The sequence below is a fragment of the Heliconius melpomene genome, chromosome 3 (genome assembly GCF_056956725.1).
Source record: "Heliconius melpomene rosina isolate 202511_hmr_F chromosome 3, ASM5695672v1, whole genome shotgun sequence".
Classification (NCBI taxonomy): Eukaryota; Metazoa; Arthropoda; class Insecta; order Lepidoptera; family Nymphalidae; genus Heliconius; species Heliconius melpomene.
Genome location: NC_140391.1, coordinates 9,969,661 through 9,989,049, shown reverse-complemented (window position 1 = coordinate 9,989,049; position 19,389 = coordinate 9,969,661). Strand labels below are relative to the sequence as shown.

The window sequence follows — 19,389 nt, the reverse complement described above, 5'->3', positions numbered from 1 at the left end:
TTTGTTTAGTTTAGCCTAAATAATAATTAACTACTGTACCTCCAGTGCTGCTGGCACCAGTCGTACATTGCACTGCTATGCGACACGCTGCGCATATCCATAGAGATATTATGATTTGGTTTTCGTTACTGGAAAGTAAATTAAATATGTGTATAAAACTGCAATAACATAATGCATAATTATAATCTGTTTTACTCGATTTTAAAACATGTTTATATTGAAAACTTCTTAAAATCTTCTTTTATGATTATCCCAAAATACTTTTGCACTTAATTTGTTGATTATAAGACATTCCAAAGACAGAAATATTATAGTACGATCGTCGACTCGTGGCCGTGAAGTTAAGCTTTGTGATTTTTTTTTATCATACATAGCCTACAGCTAATTTCAGGGCGGCCACGACTCGTCGACCGTATTTTACAAGCCAATACTCACAAGTCAACGTCAGTGTTGATCAACGATCTGAATATCTGTCGCAGTGTGGCGGGCACAAGCGAGCGCGCGTGCAGCAGCGCATAGGCGGCGTGCAGACGCTTGCGCAATATTAGGGCGCCGCTTTCAGCCCACGAGCATTGCTCCCATCGGGGTGAAATGTCTCGCCAGTTTGCACCGTCTATGTTTCAATTTTAAATATATTTATGATAAATTTAACTTTGAATTGAGTAAAAAAAACATTGTACTCGTATTGTATCTCTCTAAAGCCTTAAAATTGAGACATAGCTACATATTTTTTTACTAGGAATTTTACTATAGACAGTCCTGGAAGGAATTATTTTATATTCCTAATCTTTTCATACAATGGAAAAAACAAGGACAAGCAACCACATTTTATGTTTTTCATATTTTTATAATTTATAAATTTAATAATAATAATTTAAATGTACCTTTTTCATTCATAACGCCTTTAGCAACAGCATCCGCGAGAGCTGCAAAATATTCTATAGAGGTAAGACAAGCGACGGCGGACGCGCACGCACGACGGGTTTTAGGGGAACATGTTTGCATCCACTGTTCCCATACCTAGATTTTGATAAAATAAATCAGCTTCACGCTGTATTCTGCACACAGCAGAGTAGGCAGAGGGAACCTAGTGTTAAGACACTCCGTTCCCCACTTGAGTTAGAGCTCATCTCAAGTGGGGAACGGAGCGGAACGGACGGACCTCGACATCAGAGCGAGGAAATGGAAATATAAATAAATATTTCATCTCCTCGAGTCGGGATCCCACAACCAGTCAATATTACAGTCACACTTTGTGCCACTGGCCACGACTGGCCTAGATTATAATAGAATTCAACAATCAATCAATGATCAATGACAATCGAACCCACAGCCGTCACACTTACAGACAGGCGATGCGCTACAAAATATAAATAATAATGCTACCTTCTAAAGTCTTACAAGGTAGCATTTTCTTATTCAAATCGAAGTTGATGGTTAGTAATAAATTAATTAAAATGTCTATATTAGCTTAAAAGTATATATTTACAGGTAAAGCTATTCCAGCTGCCGGTTCCATACTCATGATGGCGAGAGCTCGTCCTATTAGTGCTTCTAATTCACCATGAGAGGTTTCCAGATGTGGAGCTGCAATTAAAATATTACAGGATTAATTATTGATTTTCCAATATTACTTTTTCCAATAACCTTTATAGGGACATAAAATTCCATTCATTTTTCTAATTAAAAAAATTGGTTAAAATTAGACTTAGCAAAAAAAGGTGTGACTCATAGTATACTAATAAAATATTGACTTTCTGATATTAAAACATAAACACGCACACATACATACACACGCGTTAACATACATTCATTGTTATATGTACATGATTGTAGAATGTTATTCTGCATACCGCTACATAACTGCCCTTAGTGCTCTATGTCCAAGTTTGTAACCAATTTGTAATTTTTTTTTATCAGTTTCACGCTGTGGCAGCGTAGGCAGAGGGAACCTAGTGTTAAGACACTCCCTTCCCTATTTCTCCTGAATCCTGGAGGCATTGCGTGTTGAGAGGCGGAACTCAAAAACACGCTTTACATCATCACCAGAGCGAAGAAAATGGAAATATAATTTTAAAATAAATATTTCATGTCCTCAATTGAGGATGGAACCCACAACCAGTCGGTTTTACAGACACACTTTGTGCCCCTGCGCCACAACTGGCCTCAGGTAATTTTTTATAGTGTCACAAAATAAAAGTTTTTTTAAACAGTTTCTCAAATCAGTATGCACATACTCAGCTGTACACACACACACACGCACACTTACCCAAATGAGTGAACACGTGCAACAAGTAAGCGGTGTAGGCGGCCACGTGCGCCTTGAGCGCGGGAACGAGCGCGGCGCGCACCCACTGCGACACACAGCGCGCGCGCCTCTCCGCCGCGAGCTGACCCCACGGCGTTGAACGCTGCTCGGCCACCACCAGCATGCACATTGATAGCATTACCCTGGAAGAACATTGTGATGTGTATATATTTCACATATATGTGATTCGTCACTAACACCCACTAGGTGTACTTGTATTATACTTGTACAGAGTGGAAGCGCCTCCGCTCCTGTACGGGAGCAACATAAGGCAAAAACAACATAAGGCAATTAATTTTTAACAAAAACAAAAACCGACTTCTAACAACGAACTAAAAAGTGAAAAATAATTTTACAAAGATTTTATAATTTTGAAGTCGGTGTCAAGCTAATGCTACAATACCTTTACTACAATATCTAATTACTAAGCCTGTTTGTTTTACTTGGCACCGACTTCAAAATTATAAAATCTTTGTAAAATTATTTTTCACTTTTTAGTTCGTTGTTAGAAGTCGGTTTTTGTTTTTGTTAAAAATTAATTTATTTTACGATTTTAAGTGATGGGTAAATCTTAAAATGATGCTTCTTAAACGAGTGGTGATGGTGGTGGTAGTGGTTGTCAACGAGTGGTTGTGGTTGTCCCATATAAAACTTCATTTAATTAGGTATTATTTTTGTGCAAAGTAACATTTTGGTATATTGACAAGAACATACATAAAAAGTATTCGGGCGAATTGGGAATCTCCCTTCTTTGAAGTTGGTTGAAAATGAGAACATCCCCTTTTTTGAGGTTGGTTGAAAAGAAATGCAACCATCAGGAATCTCACTTCTGACATCAATTTAAAAAGTTTTTGCTTGTAACTATTACAGTATAATCAATTTTTTACCAAAAAAAACAAAGTTTCTCAAATTTCTCCGGATTCCATGATCGAAACCTAACCAAACTTTCACCAAATTATCCTTGAAGTGTATCCTTTCAAATAAAAAAAGAATCATCAAAATCGGTTGGCGCGACATTGAGTTATTCGGCTATTAGTCGCGCACATGCCTAATGCAAATTTAAGACTTATGTGATTTTCTCATGGATACCATTGTCAGACATGGACCAAAAAAAAATGGGACCATTCGGGAAGCTATACCTTTCAAATAAAAAAAAAATTATCAAAATCGGTTCACCCAGTTAAAAGTTATGAGGTAACAAACATAAAAAAAAAAAAAAAAAAAAATAAAAAAAATAAAAAGACAGTCGAATTGATAACCTCCCTTTCTTACAGAAGTCGGTTAAAAAGAAAAACCGACGCCTAAAAAAATATCAAGATTCCTCAACAGTTCAGACATATTACGTGTGACGCAGTTACGACGACACAGTCACCAATAACATAATTACCTACTACTACAAAAATACTAGTAAACATTGCCGATCTGCAACTTTTCATTCTCAAAAAACATACCAGAATGAGAAAGGGATATCTCTCGTCCTATTTTACACAATTACCTAAACAACGTTCAACTTCACCGTCAACACCTTTGCAACTCAATTTCGTGAATAAGTGACTTTGTGTCTGCGTGTGTTGTTCTTAACATTTGGCATTTTATTTTACAACGATAAATTCATTATTTATTTTGTTTCGAAAAATATTTTTATCGTTGTAATATAAATATTTTTGGCAAAATCACAATAATCTTTAAATAATCGTATCAATCTATTATAGTTTAAGCAGTGCTTTCATATAAAGTGGTGAAGATAAAAACAGTCTGTAAAATAGTAAGATTAAAGGTAATTTTTTTACAGTACCTAAAATGCGGTTGTTCGTGATATGGCAAAGTAGTACTGTAAAAATCCATGAAGTAAGTCTCGAAAGCTTCTTCTACAGCAATATTAGGTAGCCTATGCCAAGGCAGTTTACATGCTTCTTCCAATGCCTGTAAGAATTGAAACAAAATCATCAAATTGAATAAGTATGCAGTAACACTTTTTACTTATTACAGTAATATTTACCCATTAAAAGTGATGAACACATCACGTTCGAAATTATGGTATTCAAAAGATGGACTTACAGGGGAAGGCGAAAGTAGCCAAATCTTCGTGAGTACTATAATGGAATATAAAATTTGGATGGTGGTTACTTTGACAGTTATTAGGCAAATAAGGTGTATAAAATATAACTTGACATTTCATTACACTATAAAGCACATTTTTTATAGTTTCTTGGGAATATTATTAGAAATGACGTTATCTTTTTCCAGACAGCATTGTTTTTAACCCTGTTCCAGACACCTCTTATACTCATTATTTTATTTTTTTCCTTAATTTTTCCCCATTTTAATAAATGTTTACCTCATCTGGCAACACCATCTGTTTGTCCGTCAATATTTTCAATATAGACACAAGATGAGCGGGCACTTGTTCATCTATGGCACCATTGAGCCAATCCTCCGCTCTGATATATCGCATTACGTTACTACACCACGATTGTAGTAGTGATGTGCCTGTTTCTGTTATCTGTTGAAGATAAATAAAATTTAATATACACAAAAGATGTGTGTCCATGTCATGTCCATATCATATATAATTAACAAAAAAAAAACATATACTGTATTTGTAAGAATAAGAGTTTTTAAGCATTTTTCGTATTGAGAGGCCTTCTATCCGCAGCATAATCATGTTACTCCTGTGATTGTAAGAAAAAAGAGAGAAGTCTGTAAATTATTAGAAAAGAGAGGTCTATTAATTTTACACCAGTTACTTAGCAATGGCTTTATAACTGTATACAAAATATACCGTTGTAAAGCCAATATATAATATTATGAAAATGCTAAGATTTTGTGCATTATTTACCTTAGTACATTAGTAATAAAATTTAGTAAATTTCGGAAGATTGTTGTGGTTACCTATTAAAATATAACGCGGCATTGTATTTCACTATAAAACACGCCACATCTCTTTAATAAGCAAAGAGTGCAATGAAGTTTTGTAACACTTGACTGCCAATCCCTTCGCTAAATACTAGAAGACAACAAAGTTCAAGATCACCTTGGGCACCACGAGCAAACACTCCACATGGAACCACCGCTGGTTCCAGGGCAGGCGCGCGAGGTTCGACAGCATGGTCCCACACAGCGGTTTGTTCTCCAGCCCCAGCGCCGCGATCACCGCCCACTGCCACACGTAGCGGAGCACGTGGCCCGAGCGATCTGGGATATCAACACAGAATTAGTATGCTGGTCTATCTGTTCTAGTAAGTCTGTAGTAAATGTCGCGGACAGAGTAGTATGAAATTTGATAGCTATAAATTATACAGACGACTGGAGTGCAGAAAACAGAAATGTAAGCGTTTTTATGTAAACAATTAATATTATGATGTATTACACACAGACGGAAAATATTCTTAATTTTTAATATATAAGTTGATATATTAAAGATGACAAATTATACAAAGTATTTTCTTAAATTTTATACTATATTTTATCTATTTTATATTATATACTATACGCACTGTGAGCGTCGCTACTATAAAAATATCAGGACCACATCATACACCAGTAAAAGATCTCTCACCACACTCACCGGTAACAGCCTGCATCACCATGAGCACGGCGTCGCAGTACTTGGCGGCGACGTCGTCCTCGCCATCCGGAGTGAGTGGCGCGACGGGGCTGGGCGCTATCCACGCGCCCCACGACTCGTGGAGTGCTGATGTCGAGTAGTACGCCACTGGGAAGAGTTAAAGAATATATGCATGTAAAGGGTAGACAGAGGAACTTGTACAGTAATAATAATAATAATAATAATAACACTTTATTGCACTTTTACAATTGGAATATACATTTGATATACACAGTACATATAAGATCAATGTGCAATGGCGGCCTTATCGCTAAGAGCGATCTCTTACAGGCAACCGACAATACAGGATATATAAAACACAAATGCAGAACGGTGCAAAAAGTACAGTATTACTTAAAATATCTTTTACAAACATATACCTAAATAAACTTACATAAATAAATTAATACATACATACACATATATAAACATAAATACACATATATACATACATAGATACATATATACATACATACACAAATATTCATACATAAACTAAGTGTTATAAAATCAGTTTATGGACTGTTCCAGGTAGTATTCTTTAAGACGACGTTTAAATATTGAAACCGTCTGAGATTTTCTAATATTCACCGGCAGCTCATTCCAGAGCTTTACTGTCTTGACAGTAAAGGAGTCGCCATAGCATTTTGATCGGGACAGAGGTACTTCAAGGAGATTGTCAGTGCGGGAACGGAGACATTGGACATGAAGGGAATTCGACCCCAAGAACTTAAACCGTTCTTTAAGGTAAGAAGGAGTAATAGGATGATAAAGGATGGTATAAAGGAGAGTGAGGGAATGTAGATTACGCCTGTGTTTTATTGAGAGCCATTTCAGTTGAGCACGAAACTGTGACACATGGTCGTACTTTCTAATTCCAAATATAAATCTTATAATAGTATTTTGCAAACGCTCGAGCTTATTAAGCATTTGCTGAGACAAATCCAGATAGCAAGAATCGGCGTAATCTAGAATGGGAAGGAGAAGAGTGTGGGCTAAGGATATTTTGGTTTTCAATGGTAAGAGGTTCTTCCATCTTCTTAGTCCCCCCAAGGCAGAGAAAACCCTACGACTAAGCTCAGAAACGCGGGGTGACCAGGAAAAAGTGCTATCCATTCTCATCCCCAAGTTCACAACACTCTCACTAGGCTCTAAACATATATCATCAAGCGAAACCGATGGTAAAGGTACATGTAATTTAAACAGTTGCTTAGCGTTTCCAAAAATACATAACTGGGATTTATGTGGGTTTAAAGAAAGCCCAAATGATTTACACCAGATACTTATTAACTGAAGGTCGGAGTTAATTTTAGCAACCGCACTAGAAATTTCACTCGTGGCTACGGTTGTATAAATTTGTAAGTCATCAGCGTAAAGATGATAAGAAGACGATATATGTAGAGTGAGAGTGTTAATGAAAATGGAAAAAAGGAGAGGAGACAGCACACCACCCTGAGGCACGCCAGCGCTAATATGGCTTAGTGAGGATTGTCTACCATCCAGTATGACACTCTGTCTGCGGCCGCGAAGGTATGAAGAAAACCATTCAGTAGCTGTTGAGGAAAAATTTATAGACTTTAATATGGCTAGCAATATATCAAAGTCAACAGAATTGAAGGCATTTGAAAAGTCTAGCAGAACAAGTAGAGTAACTTGCTGGTTGTCAATACCGAATCGAATATCATCACAGACTTTACTAAGTGCAGTTACTGTGCTATGTCCAGGGCGGAAACCTGATTGGAAAGGGGACAGGATATTATTATTATGTAAAAATAGATATAGTTGCTCATGAACAATACGTTCTAGGACTTTGGACAGGAAGGGAAGAACGGAAATCGGCCTATGGTTAGAGAAGGATTTTGGATTGGACGTTTTGGATGTTTTTGGGATAGGGATCACTAGTGCATGGCGCCAAGCATCAGGAAATTCACTGGACGAAAGGGAGAAGTTAAAGATATGGGATAAGACAGGAAGAACATAATTAAGTGATAACATAATCATACGACGACTAATGTTATCATAGCCAGTAGCATCCGATTTAATGGCTATCACGTGCTTACGGATTTGTGCCGTAGAGATGGGTGTGAAAAGGAAAGGAGGTGAAGGATTCGGAAGTAGTGACAGTGATTGAAGGGTGTTTAATTTAGTGTTGTCGTCCATCTTATTGACATTCGTAAAGAAATTATTCAGTGAGTCTAAATCCATGCAGTTGCTTAAGATTGATGTATGCCTAGTGCGCCTACCTCCTATTCCCATCGCATTCAGAAATTTCCAAGTTTTTGCAGGACTCCTGGGGTCTATAGATGAAAAAATATGGTTACGTCGCGCATCTCTGCAAGCCTTGTTACATCTGTTCCGTAGTTTTTTGTACCTCTGAAGATTTGCATCCGTAGGATTCATTTTATATTTGGACTTTGCAGTGTTGCGTTTAACCATAAGTATCTTAATATCTTGCGTTAACCACGGAGCAGGGAGATGTTTTATTTTTATTGGTCGGAGCGGCGTGTGAATGTCGAAAAGCTCAATTAATATGGAATTAAAAATATTTAATTTATCATCGATAGTACCTGCATTAAAAATGCAATCCCAGTCGATACGACTAAGATCACTCATGAATTTTTCGCTGTCGATGTTATTGAAGGATCTTCGCATCACTACCGACGGCTTTAGCTTGGGTGGTCGTATTTTGTACGATAGGTAAACGAGGTCGTGATAGGAGAACGCTTCTGCTGAGATTTGTCCGAAGGTAGCTACGCGCTCTTTTGATGAGACAACCATGAGGTCCAGCAAGGATGGCACACAACCAGGAAAGAGGTGGGTTGCATTCGTCGGAAGGATATTTAGGTTAGAGCTATTAATTATGGTTTTAAGCCGAGTTGCGCGTGTGTCTTTCTTAATGAGACATGTGTTAAAGTCGCCCATTATGATGGAGTGGTCAACTTCTGGCACATATTTTTCTAAAAGAATCTCGAACGAATCAAAATAATTCACATGTATGGTGGGACTATAAAAGACACCCAGTAAAATCTTAAGAGTGCCAAACAGGACCTCTATAAGGATATGTTCCGATGAATTTGAGTAAGCTGAAGGCGATTTATCCAATATTGAAAAGGGAATGTGGCTCCTAAGATAAATAGCTACTCCCCCTCCACCTTTCCCTGTCCTATCGTTTCGTATCAGATGAAAACCTGGTAGGGCATATGCAGTTGATGGTAAACTGGGTTTGAGAAATGTCTCTGATACGAGTACTGCATGAACATCTCTTACTTTAAATGAGTCAAGGAGGTCTGGATAATGGGCTGGTATGCTTTGCGCATTGATATGGACTACATTAAAATTTTTTGAATAAATTTTAAGTTTGGTGTCAGATCAGAGAGATCAGATATGCTATGACAACTATCGTCGGATGTTGTAGAAACGCACTGGTGAAAAGAATTATCAGATATACTACCACTATAAACACTATCATTATTATGCATACTAACAATAATTTAATATTAATACACAAATATTATAAAAGTATGTATTATATTATATTTAAATATATATACATATAGATAATATAAATATTAATGACAATATATATAAAATAATATTAAATAAATTAGAACTGTAATGCGACACTTTATCCAACCGTCAGCAGTATTTTAAAGTTACTACTATAAGAAAAATAAAATAAATAAACAAGACTAGTTATCGTATAACGAGACGATTTTAGCGACATATATTATCTATCACTATGTAGATGTCGACTGTCATTATTGCGTTTGTTTATATCGCTTAATAAAAAGAAAATGAAAGTAGTGGGTAAACTTACATATAGTTAACTATAAACAACATTATTAAATATTAAGAAGCAAACAAATAGTAGATAAGTGTGGACTAAAGAAAGAAAGAAAGCATACAACTTAATAGTAAAAACTTCACTAAATCTGTGAAACAGAAGCGTAAACAAACAGGTTACTTTTTTACAACTCTTCTCATTGGACGAACAGTTGGCTTGGTTGCAGCAGCTAACTTGACAGTAGTGGGAGCGCATGTGCCTTGAATTCGAGGTTCCAAATTGGTGGATATACAATCAAGTTCCGCACAGCGAACTATAGTATGACGCTTACCATCCGGGCCAATAACAATTACAAAGCCGTCTTTTGTCCAGCATTTAGAGATACCAAACCGCTGTCTTGCCAGCATAAAAGTTTCATGTCTGGCCTTGGTTAGAAATTCAGAGAGAGTGATACCTGTGTTCTTAAGTGTTGATTTTGAGTACCATATTCGATTCCTAAGCGATTGGTCTCTGAACTTGACTAAAATGGGCCTTGACTTCCCTGGGGAGATTTTACCCAGGCGCTGGCATCTACTGACGTCATCTGTACAGAAATCTGAGACTTTGAGTTGTTTGGTCAGCACCTGGATCACTTGCGATGCAGTGTCCTCATTGCTTTGTTCAGTGACACCATGTAATAACAATATTTTTCTACGACTTCGCATTTCCATGTTGTCATACTGTTTAGTAAGAATCTGCACCTGAAGCTGAAGCCCCTCCAGAGCATTCAACACAAAAGATCTAAAAGTATTGAACTGTGCTGTAATGTTAGTTGTTGGGCTTGCCGTGTTGTTTGCATTGCTTAAACTTTTTTGAAATTCAGCCATTTGAAAATTGAAGTGCTGTGTCAGCTCATCAATCGAGTGCTTAATAGACTCCATAGTAGTGCTTGAGAATATCTTAAAGAATATACAGTACGTAATACACAGTTGCTTCAAGGTTACTTAAGGTCACTTGTAACACACAATTATACTTCTTATAGAATGATGGATATTTTTTTAAAGGAATCACACTGCTGGCAGGTTAGACAACTTAACTCATTACTTTTATATAGTAAACACTTGTAAAAACTATTTTAAAAATTAATAAATTATGAGAGCTCTAAAATCAGCTGTTGTCACTTTTGCACCTACCCTCGAATTGTACAGTAAAGACACTTCATTTTCAAATTTTTAGTGAAATGTCCATTATATTGCGTGTTGAGTGACAAAAGTCAACGCTGCACTTTGTCTTGTTTCCAGAGCGATTTACTTGAAAATAAATCATTTCTTTGAGTGCAAACCGATCCCACAACGACGGTTTGCATAAAAAAATTAATTAAATTAAATACTATATTTTTTTTCTAATAGTATTTATAATAAAATTGGTTCACCAATAACATTGTATTATTTATTCATAATTTTACGAACACGATGATACTTAAAGTCAAAAATAAATAAATTAAAAGGAAAATTATTATTTTGATAGATAAACAGACTTAAAAATACGTCGTGCTGTACTCAATCAAAAGCAACTGTTTAAAATATATCACATATAAGAAATAAAACTACTATATTCGTTTTTAGTCGAAAAATAAACTAAAAACACACGGAATATTTTATACCCACCTCTCTCAGGCTCATAAGACCTTGACAGAGCCAAAGCGACGAACCCCTTCAGCAAGTTATACAATGTGCTCGTGAAGTGCGGCGCGTACTGTGCGTACTGCGCCGTGTTGATGTCTTTGGAGTTTCGCGCCTCCCAGAAGATGAGGCCGAGCTCGCGGAGGAGATGGCCTAGCTGTGCGTTTTAAATGTTCCTCTGAATTCTTCATATAGGTTTAATATAGTATAGTGAGATATAGTTTAATAAAAAACCATTTTCATCTGATCACAATGCATCATACCAGCTTAAGTAAAGGCAACAACGGAAAGGTGTACGCAATTTGGCGCCGGTTGACGACACTTGGCACTGGCGTGCACGAATCGTAGCTTGCAACTTTTTTTGTTAATAATTTAATTAATTTTCATCCACGATTATAGTTTAATAATAATAAAAAAATATAACATCAAAGCCTACCTGATCAAAATGCATCATATCAGCATAGGTAAGCGCAACATCGGGTAAGTGCGCGCAATATGGCGCCGGCAGACGACACTTGACGCTGGCGTGCGCGCACCGCAGCGTGTGCGCGCAGAGTTCCTTCTTACGCACTATTGCACCTGATTGTTTGTCTAGTATCTGAAGACAGAGATTGTAATTAATATTTAATGGCAATTTACACAAAAATTAATCTATATATAAATGATACATTACCTCTAACAATACCATATACTGTGGAGAAGGGTCTGGTCCGATGCGCAGAGCTGCCTTCACTAGTGACTCTAACACTTCACTGCGCTGCGAGGAGTCTGCACTCGATGCCCATCTTGACATGTCAAACTAGATGGGAAGTAATTAGTTTATATAGAATTGATATTAATAATGTTAATTTTGTTTGAAATATGGAGATTTCTAGGCGACAGACTGTTCTTCTAAGTAAATTTTTAATTTTTCAAATATATAACACGGACAGAGATCGTAGAAATCACCAAATATATAATATTGCCGTTTATGTGTCTGTAATTGCAAAATATTGATAATTCCATATTTTTACGGTCAACTTTCGAAATATGGCTTGTTGAGCGGCAGAACTCAATGTTGCGTTTCCTTTTTTTACCAAAGTGAGAATCAAACGGATTTTAATAAACCCACTGAATTTATAATCTAGCAAACCATAAATGCGGACCACGTATACAGATACTAAGAAATAATACAAATAATAAAAATTTTAATTAAATTAAATCAGCTTCACGATGTATCCCGTACACAGTACGACAGGCAGAGTGTATCTAGTGGTAAGACACTCCGTTCCCCACTTTCTGCCGAAATCTGGTAGAACTGGCAGAACTCAACGCCGCGCTTTGCTTCGACACCAGAGCGAAGAAATAGAAATATAAACGGACACAATTAAAATTTAAACATACCTTAGACAAAAAACTAAAAGCCACATGAGGATCGACGGGCAGCGCGAGCACGGTGGCGTAAAGGCGCGGCCACGTGGCGGGTGGCAGGCGGCGAGGCGATACGAGCGCGCTGCACAGCCGCTGCTGCGCGCCCGTGCCACACACCCACCGCGACAGGTACTCGGATGCCGTCTTGCTGTCTACGCTTATGAACCTCTGTATTCATTCAAATTACTAAACTTAAAATTATTTACCTTTGATTTATTATTTATTCTTTTTGTTTTTTTTATTGATTATTTTTTTCTTTCCTAGGTGGAATAGCATTTTAAGAATGTCAAAATAATTAACATACAGTGTATCTTTGGGCATAAGTATAAGTATTATCTTTGGGTAGCGAAAATTTATAAAAATTTCCCTACAGACATGTTAACAACATAAATAAGTTATAAAAAGCATACTTTCACATTTTTATACATTTTTAAATAAATATTTTTCTTTTCTAAGTGTGGAATGACATTTTAAAAATGTCAAAAATAAATAACCATTAAATATAATAATTTTATGTTTATAAGATATCCTGCTTCGGTCAGTTTATACTTGATTGAATGTATTGTGTTATGGGTGCCAAATCCAATATTTGAGTATGTACAAAAACGCTTACATAACTAACTAACTAACATAATAACTTCTTACTTATGTAGTAAAAATCTAAAATAAAATTATCACTTACACTAAACAAACCCAAAATAAAAACACAAAAACAACAAATATACCTGAGCAATGTTGGACACTAGTGCAGTGACAGCGTCGTGCGCGGGGGCATACCGCGATGTGAAGGCAGCTGCTCGGTACGCGCGCTCCGCTACTTCCAACGCGTATGCTTCACGACCTATGCGCCTGATATATGAAATATTTATGTTATTTGTTCAGTCATTTAGTCAGTTCATTACTTGTTTTTATGTGAGTTACATTTATGCTAGATATATATACGCTTTAGGGGCCATGAACCATGTAACATGTTAAAATGAACATCGAAGGTTCACGAAGTACGATATTGTGCAACAAAGAATGGAGGCGACAAAGAATTTGTGACATAACATTTTGAAGTATAATAATCAAAAAGGTTATACTGTGTATTCTTTAAAAATAAAAGATATTTTATCTTTACAGCTCCACGCTATATCTCACATATGAAGAGTATGCAGAGAGAATCCAATGGTAAGACATAGGACACTCTCTATTAGCTTGAATTATGTTGCATTTACAATGATTAAAGTAATAAATTAATATAATAATAAATTTACCCGCCCAAAGAACTGATAATAGATGTGAGACGCGCTACATAGGGCCTCGGCCGCGACAGGTGACGAATGGCGAGACGAGAACTGCGTCTGCAAAAGAAATCATTATATCTTTATAAAATAATTAGACGCCAGTCGTGGCGCAAGGGCACAAAGTGTAACTATAATTGCCTCCGGTTGTGGGTTCATACCCCACTTGAAGAAATGGGATATTATTTAGGATACAGCGTGAAGATGATGTTTATGCTATGAAATATATAAATATATGATTAATATTTTAAATTTCGTGTGAAATGTCTAGTAAATGTTAAAATGGCAAAATTTAAAAAAAAATGTCATGGTACCTGTTATCTTCCTGCCCTTGTTCAGCTCCAGCTGAAATACACCATTCTGTTTCCTATTATCAAAAACAACATACTTAAGCAAATACTAATATGATAAAAAACAGAAATGATAATTGTTACACTACAGTGGTTACACATTAGAGAATCATAATTGAAGGTAGTTCGGGGTAGGTTTGCCAATAAACAGCTCTTGTGAATGTTTTGTTAAAATATTGTATATGGTTAAATTACCAGTGTAAATCTTAGTAAAACTAATTATTTACGGTGTGATTATTGTGTAGAAGTGTTTTCTTAGTAATCAGTGGACTATAAAGACGGTTTCAATCAAGTTTGCATCAAGTCATGTCAGTGCTTTTTAACAAACTATTTTGCTAGTCTTGTGTCCAAAAGTCAGTGTTTTGCTATTATTTGATGGCCAACAACTTATTTATTAAATCAGTGGTAATCCATGAACAAAATAACTTTGTAAATATAAAATTTATCAATTCATCATACGACAACTGTGTAGTGCGACAAGATGCCAATAGATGGAGCTGCATTATAAAATATTAGTCTTATATTCTGGTTTCTAACTTATAAAATCTCAGAAATTATAAATCTATAAGAAAAATAATGTCACCGAGACGTTTTGAATGGGCTTGTTGTAACAACAATAACAGTAGTGGTGAACGTATTGTTTGCACGAAATGTAAAAGTAGCTTCCATAGCACATGTCTTCAATCATTGCCTGACCGTGGTAGTTTTGCAAATAACAAGGCAAACTGGATTTGTCCGTTATGTTGTAGGACCTCTAAGGGATTGAGAAATGATAATACGCCTGTACGTGATTCTTTAAGTCCTAATCAAAGTTCAAATGTGAGTTATCGTACGAAGAAACGAGTAGCGCTCTCGTCTCCCCAAGAAGTTCCTGAAATCCCAGTAATACAAAATGAGATACGCGAGATTATAAGGGACGAGATTAAAGCTTTTATGGTAGATATGAAGCAAACTATGTCCAAATTGCTATCTGACGAATTGAAGGTAGTTAAGGAGGAACTTGTGGAGGTGAGAGGCTCAATGAACTTTATCAGCGGTCAATATGAAGATATAAAGCAAATAGTATTAGAGAAGACCGACACTATTAATGAGCTTGTCAAGGAAATTACACTTTTGCAAAATACATTGAGTGACGTCAGTAGGCGTTTAAATTATTTAGAGCAAAATTCACGTGCTACCAATGTTGAAATTCAGTGTGTACCTGAGAATAAAAACGAGAATTTATATAATCTTATAGATAAATTAAATACTGCAATCGGTGCTGATATTACTGAGAGCAATATTTATAATTGTACGAGAATAGCAAAAACTAATCGAGACTCGAGTCGCCCAAGGTCTATTGTAGTGCAGTTTGATTCTGTTAAAACTCGCGACAAATTTCTTGCGGCCAGTATAAAATTTAATAAATTGAAAAAGAAGGAGGATAAATTAAACACGACTGTAATGGGATGCAGTGGCGAGAGGAGGCCTGTATTTGTAATGGAACACCTTTCCCCACGTAACAAAAAACTGCATGCAGCTGCTCGGGTAAGGGCAAAGGAAAAAGGCTATTCGTTTGTGTGGGTGCGCAATGGTCGAATCTTTGTTCGCAAAAATGAGCAATCTCATTTTATTATAATTAATGACTTTAAGTGCTTAGATAAAATATAATTATAAGTTATTGCATGATTTCAAGATATTTTAGCTTCAAATTCAAACTCCTAAATATTTATTATCAGAATGTTAGGGGTTTGCGTACGAAAACTAATGAATTTTACCATAAATTATGTTGTAGCGATTTTGATATTATAGTTCTCACGGAAACTTGGCTTAACAGCACTGTACTATCTAGTGAGTTTATGAATGATAACTATACTGTTTACAGAAGAGATAGGTGTCATTGCTCTTCCGCTAGCAATAAAAGGGATGGCGGTGGTGTACTAATTGCCGTTAAAAAGAAATTCAGTTCCAAAAGACTTCTTCACCTTGAAACAGATGCAGAGGATTTATGGGTTTTGATAGATCTTCCGTTAAGACCTTCTATTAAGTTTCAAATTTGCGCTGTTTATTTTCCTCCACCAACTAGCCGAATTCTTTTGGATTCGTTTACGGACAAGTTTAATATTTCATTAGCAACCACAGAAAATGAAACATGTATTGTTGGCGATTTTAACTTGGGTTGCATTGACTGGAACTCAAAATCTACTTTATCCTATACCTCAGTTCTTGTCCAAAACCTCCTTGATTTTATATCAGCAAATAATCTTAAACAATGTAACTTGGTCTCAAATAGTAGTGGAAAAATACTAGATCTTGTCCTCACTAGCTTTTCGGAATGCAATGTCAGACCAGCATTAGATATTTTGAGTAAGGTTGATGTATACCATCCTCCAATCTTTATTGAATTTACTTTACCCGGTGGAGGGGCAATGCAACCTCATGCTCATTCTCAGAGACGCAATTTCTTTAAAGCTGATTATGAGGCTATAAATTCCTATCTTCAATTAGTTTCCTGGAGAAACGTTTTTGGGAGCTGTGAAGACGTGGATGGTATGGTTTCTAAGTTTAATGAAATACTAATGAAAGCTATATGTCAATTTGTTCCATATTATGTTCCCAAATCTCGTAACTACCCTCATTGGTTTAGTCAGAGCTTAATCAAAATGATCAGAGAAAAGAATAAAATACGAATAAAATATAAAATTTATAATAATCCCCGAGATGAATTAGAATTTCTGTTAATTAAAAAAAGATGTGAAGATCATGCCAAGTTTTGTTACAATACTTACATTCAAAAGTTAGAGAGCTCAATTAAAAGTAACCCTAAATTTTTTTGGTCTCATATAAAAAATAAACGTGGTCACCGAGATTCCTACCCATCTACACTTTCATATGGATCAACCAGTTCCTCGGATGGAAGCAGAATCTGTGAACTCTTTGCCTCCTTTTTCTCTTCAGTTTATTGTTCAGATGAATCCAGTCAAGATTCAACAGAATTAAAAACACTAGGTCACAGATTGAATAGTGACTCATTCACATGTTTGGCATTCGAGAAAGAAGAAGTTCTTAAAAAATTAAGGGGTCTAGACGCAACCAAAGGAGCTGGACCTGACGGTATACCACCGTATTTTATCAAAAAATGTGCCCACAGTTTAGCTTCACCCCTTGTGGAAATATATAACACTTCTCTTATTTCCTGACTTGTGGAAAACCGCTAGAGTTGTTCCTGTGCACAAAAATGGTGACAAATCGCAAGTTACTAATTATAGACCTATATCTATACTCTCTACCCTGGCTAAGGTGTTTGAAGCGTTGTTGTGTCCGTATGTACAGCGTTATTTTCATAAATACTTAATGGAAATGCAACATGGTTTTATCAAGTCGAGAGGTACTACAACTAATTTAACTAGCTTTATTGAAATGCTTTCTCGTAATATTGACAAAAATAAACAGACAGATGCTATATACACGGATTTTAGGAAAGCTTTTGATACGGTATCTCACTCAATCCTTATAAGTAAGCTCTCCGCTTATGGTGTTTCTGGTCCTCTAATACGTTGGTTCAAGTCATACCTTACGAATAGATCCTTTGCTGTAGTTGTGAAAGGTTTCAAGTCTAACGATGTCAATATTGCATCTGGAGTGCCACAGGGCTCACATCTGGGCCCAATTCTATTCAATATCGTCCTAAATGACATATCAAATTGTTTTTTAAATTCTACACCATTCATTTATGCAGATGACATAAAGTTCTCGCGTGAAATTAATACCTATGAAGATGTATCTCTACTGCAGGACGACTTAAATAGAGTTCTAGAATGGTGCAAAACCAATCACATCCATCTAAACAGCACAAAGTGTTCACACATTAAATTTACTAGGAAACATAACCTTATAAAGTCATCTTATGCCATAGAACGGTATACACTAACTGAAGTGGAAGAACAAAAGGATCTTGGGATAATCATTGATTCCAAATTAAGCTTTACCTCTCATATTGACTCGGTGGTGAAAAGATCTTCCCAGCTACTCGGATTTATCACTCGTAATACTAGTAGTTTCAAAGACTCTAAAACAAAAATTTTGCTATACTATGCACTAGTCCGTAGCATTCTGGAGTATTGTAGCATTGTTTGGAGACCACATTTTTCGACGCACTTGCTACGACTCGAAAGAGTACAAAAAAGGTTTCTTTGGCATTTATCCTATAGTGCGAATATTGCCCACCGGCTTGGGTCTTACGAAGAAAGACTTAACCATTTCCAGATATTATCTCTTAGCAATCGTGGGAAAATGCTAGACATAAGTTTTCTTCACAAGATCTTACATGGATCGATTGACAGCGCTGAATTAGTAGGCTTGCTTAATTTTAAAGTTCCAGCGAGATATCCTCGAAATCAAATTTTGTCTTTTGTGCCCCCCCTCAGAAAAACTGTACTGGGTGCGAATTCGCCTATTTCGAGAATATGTAAGCTGGCAAATGGTCTCCCAAAAGACATTGACATTTTTGCGGATTCTCTTCCTATTATTAAAAATAAATTAAAAATCTTATACACTTGTGTTGACAATAAAATACTTAATGAAACTTATACTTATTTATTATTAAGTGTCTTTTACCTTAAATTATTAATATTATTAATTGTTTTTTTTTCGTACTTGTATAACAAAATAGAATAAGTGAATAGTTTATTAATGCATATATGAATCTGTTTTTTATCTTAATAATGTATAAGTTGTGTGTAATTTATTATTTATTTTTTTGTATTGTGTTTATTTTTAAGTTGTTGTTTGTTGTTATCGTTGAATTTATTTTTGCATGTGGAGCTTACCTGTAAATAATTGAGCAATTAGAAATAATTTACTTTGTTTTTTCTTTAATGGCATGTAATAATTGTATCAATTGTTGGTGGGCCTTATAAATAAATAAATAAATCATATGTTATGTAATTGTTCTAAAATACAATAACGACTGGTTGAGGATCTTAGAAATAAACAATAAAAACAGTA

At 35.8% G+C, this 19,389-nt stretch overlaps 1 protein-coding gene across 2 annotated transcripts in view; it reads right to left on the bottom strand.

Moving 5' to 3' along the window:
* Epg5 (ectopic P-granules autophagy protein 5) overlaps positions 1-19,389 on the bottom strand; it is a 35,734-nt gene that overhangs the window by 1,762 nt on the left and 14,583 nt on the right. Inside the window, exons 23-38 of one of the 2 annotated variants that reach the window (XM_085207362.1) lie at positions 14,368-14,420; positions 14,027-14,113; positions 13,496-13,619; positions 12,744-12,938; positions 12,034-12,159; positions 11,797-11,958; positions 11,346-11,517; positions 5,868-6,023; positions 5,343-5,503; positions 4,647-4,811; positions 4,104-4,231; positions 2,270-2,451; positions 1,490-1,587; positions 885-1,020; positions 436-613; positions 40-128 (exon numbers count right to left, since the gene is read on the bottom strand). In XM_085207362.1, the coding sequence (XP_085063488.1) occupies positions 40-128; positions 436-613; positions 885-1,020; positions 1,490-1,587; positions 2,270-2,451; positions 4,104-4,231; positions 4,647-4,811; positions 5,343-5,503; positions 5,868-6,023; positions 11,346-11,517; positions 11,797-11,958; positions 12,034-12,159; positions 12,744-12,938; positions 13,496-13,619; positions 14,027-14,113; positions 14,368-14,420 (2,212 nt within the window). The remainder of the gene's footprint in view (positions 1-39; positions 129-435; positions 614-884; positions 1,021-1,489; positions 1,588-2,269; positions 2,452-4,103; positions 4,232-4,646; positions 4,812-5,342; positions 5,504-5,867; positions 6,024-11,345; positions 11,518-11,796; positions 11,959-12,033; positions 12,160-12,743; positions 12,939-13,495; positions 13,620-14,026; positions 14,114-14,367; positions 14,421-19,389) is intronic. The other variant, XM_085207363.1, reaches the window with a different exon arrangement.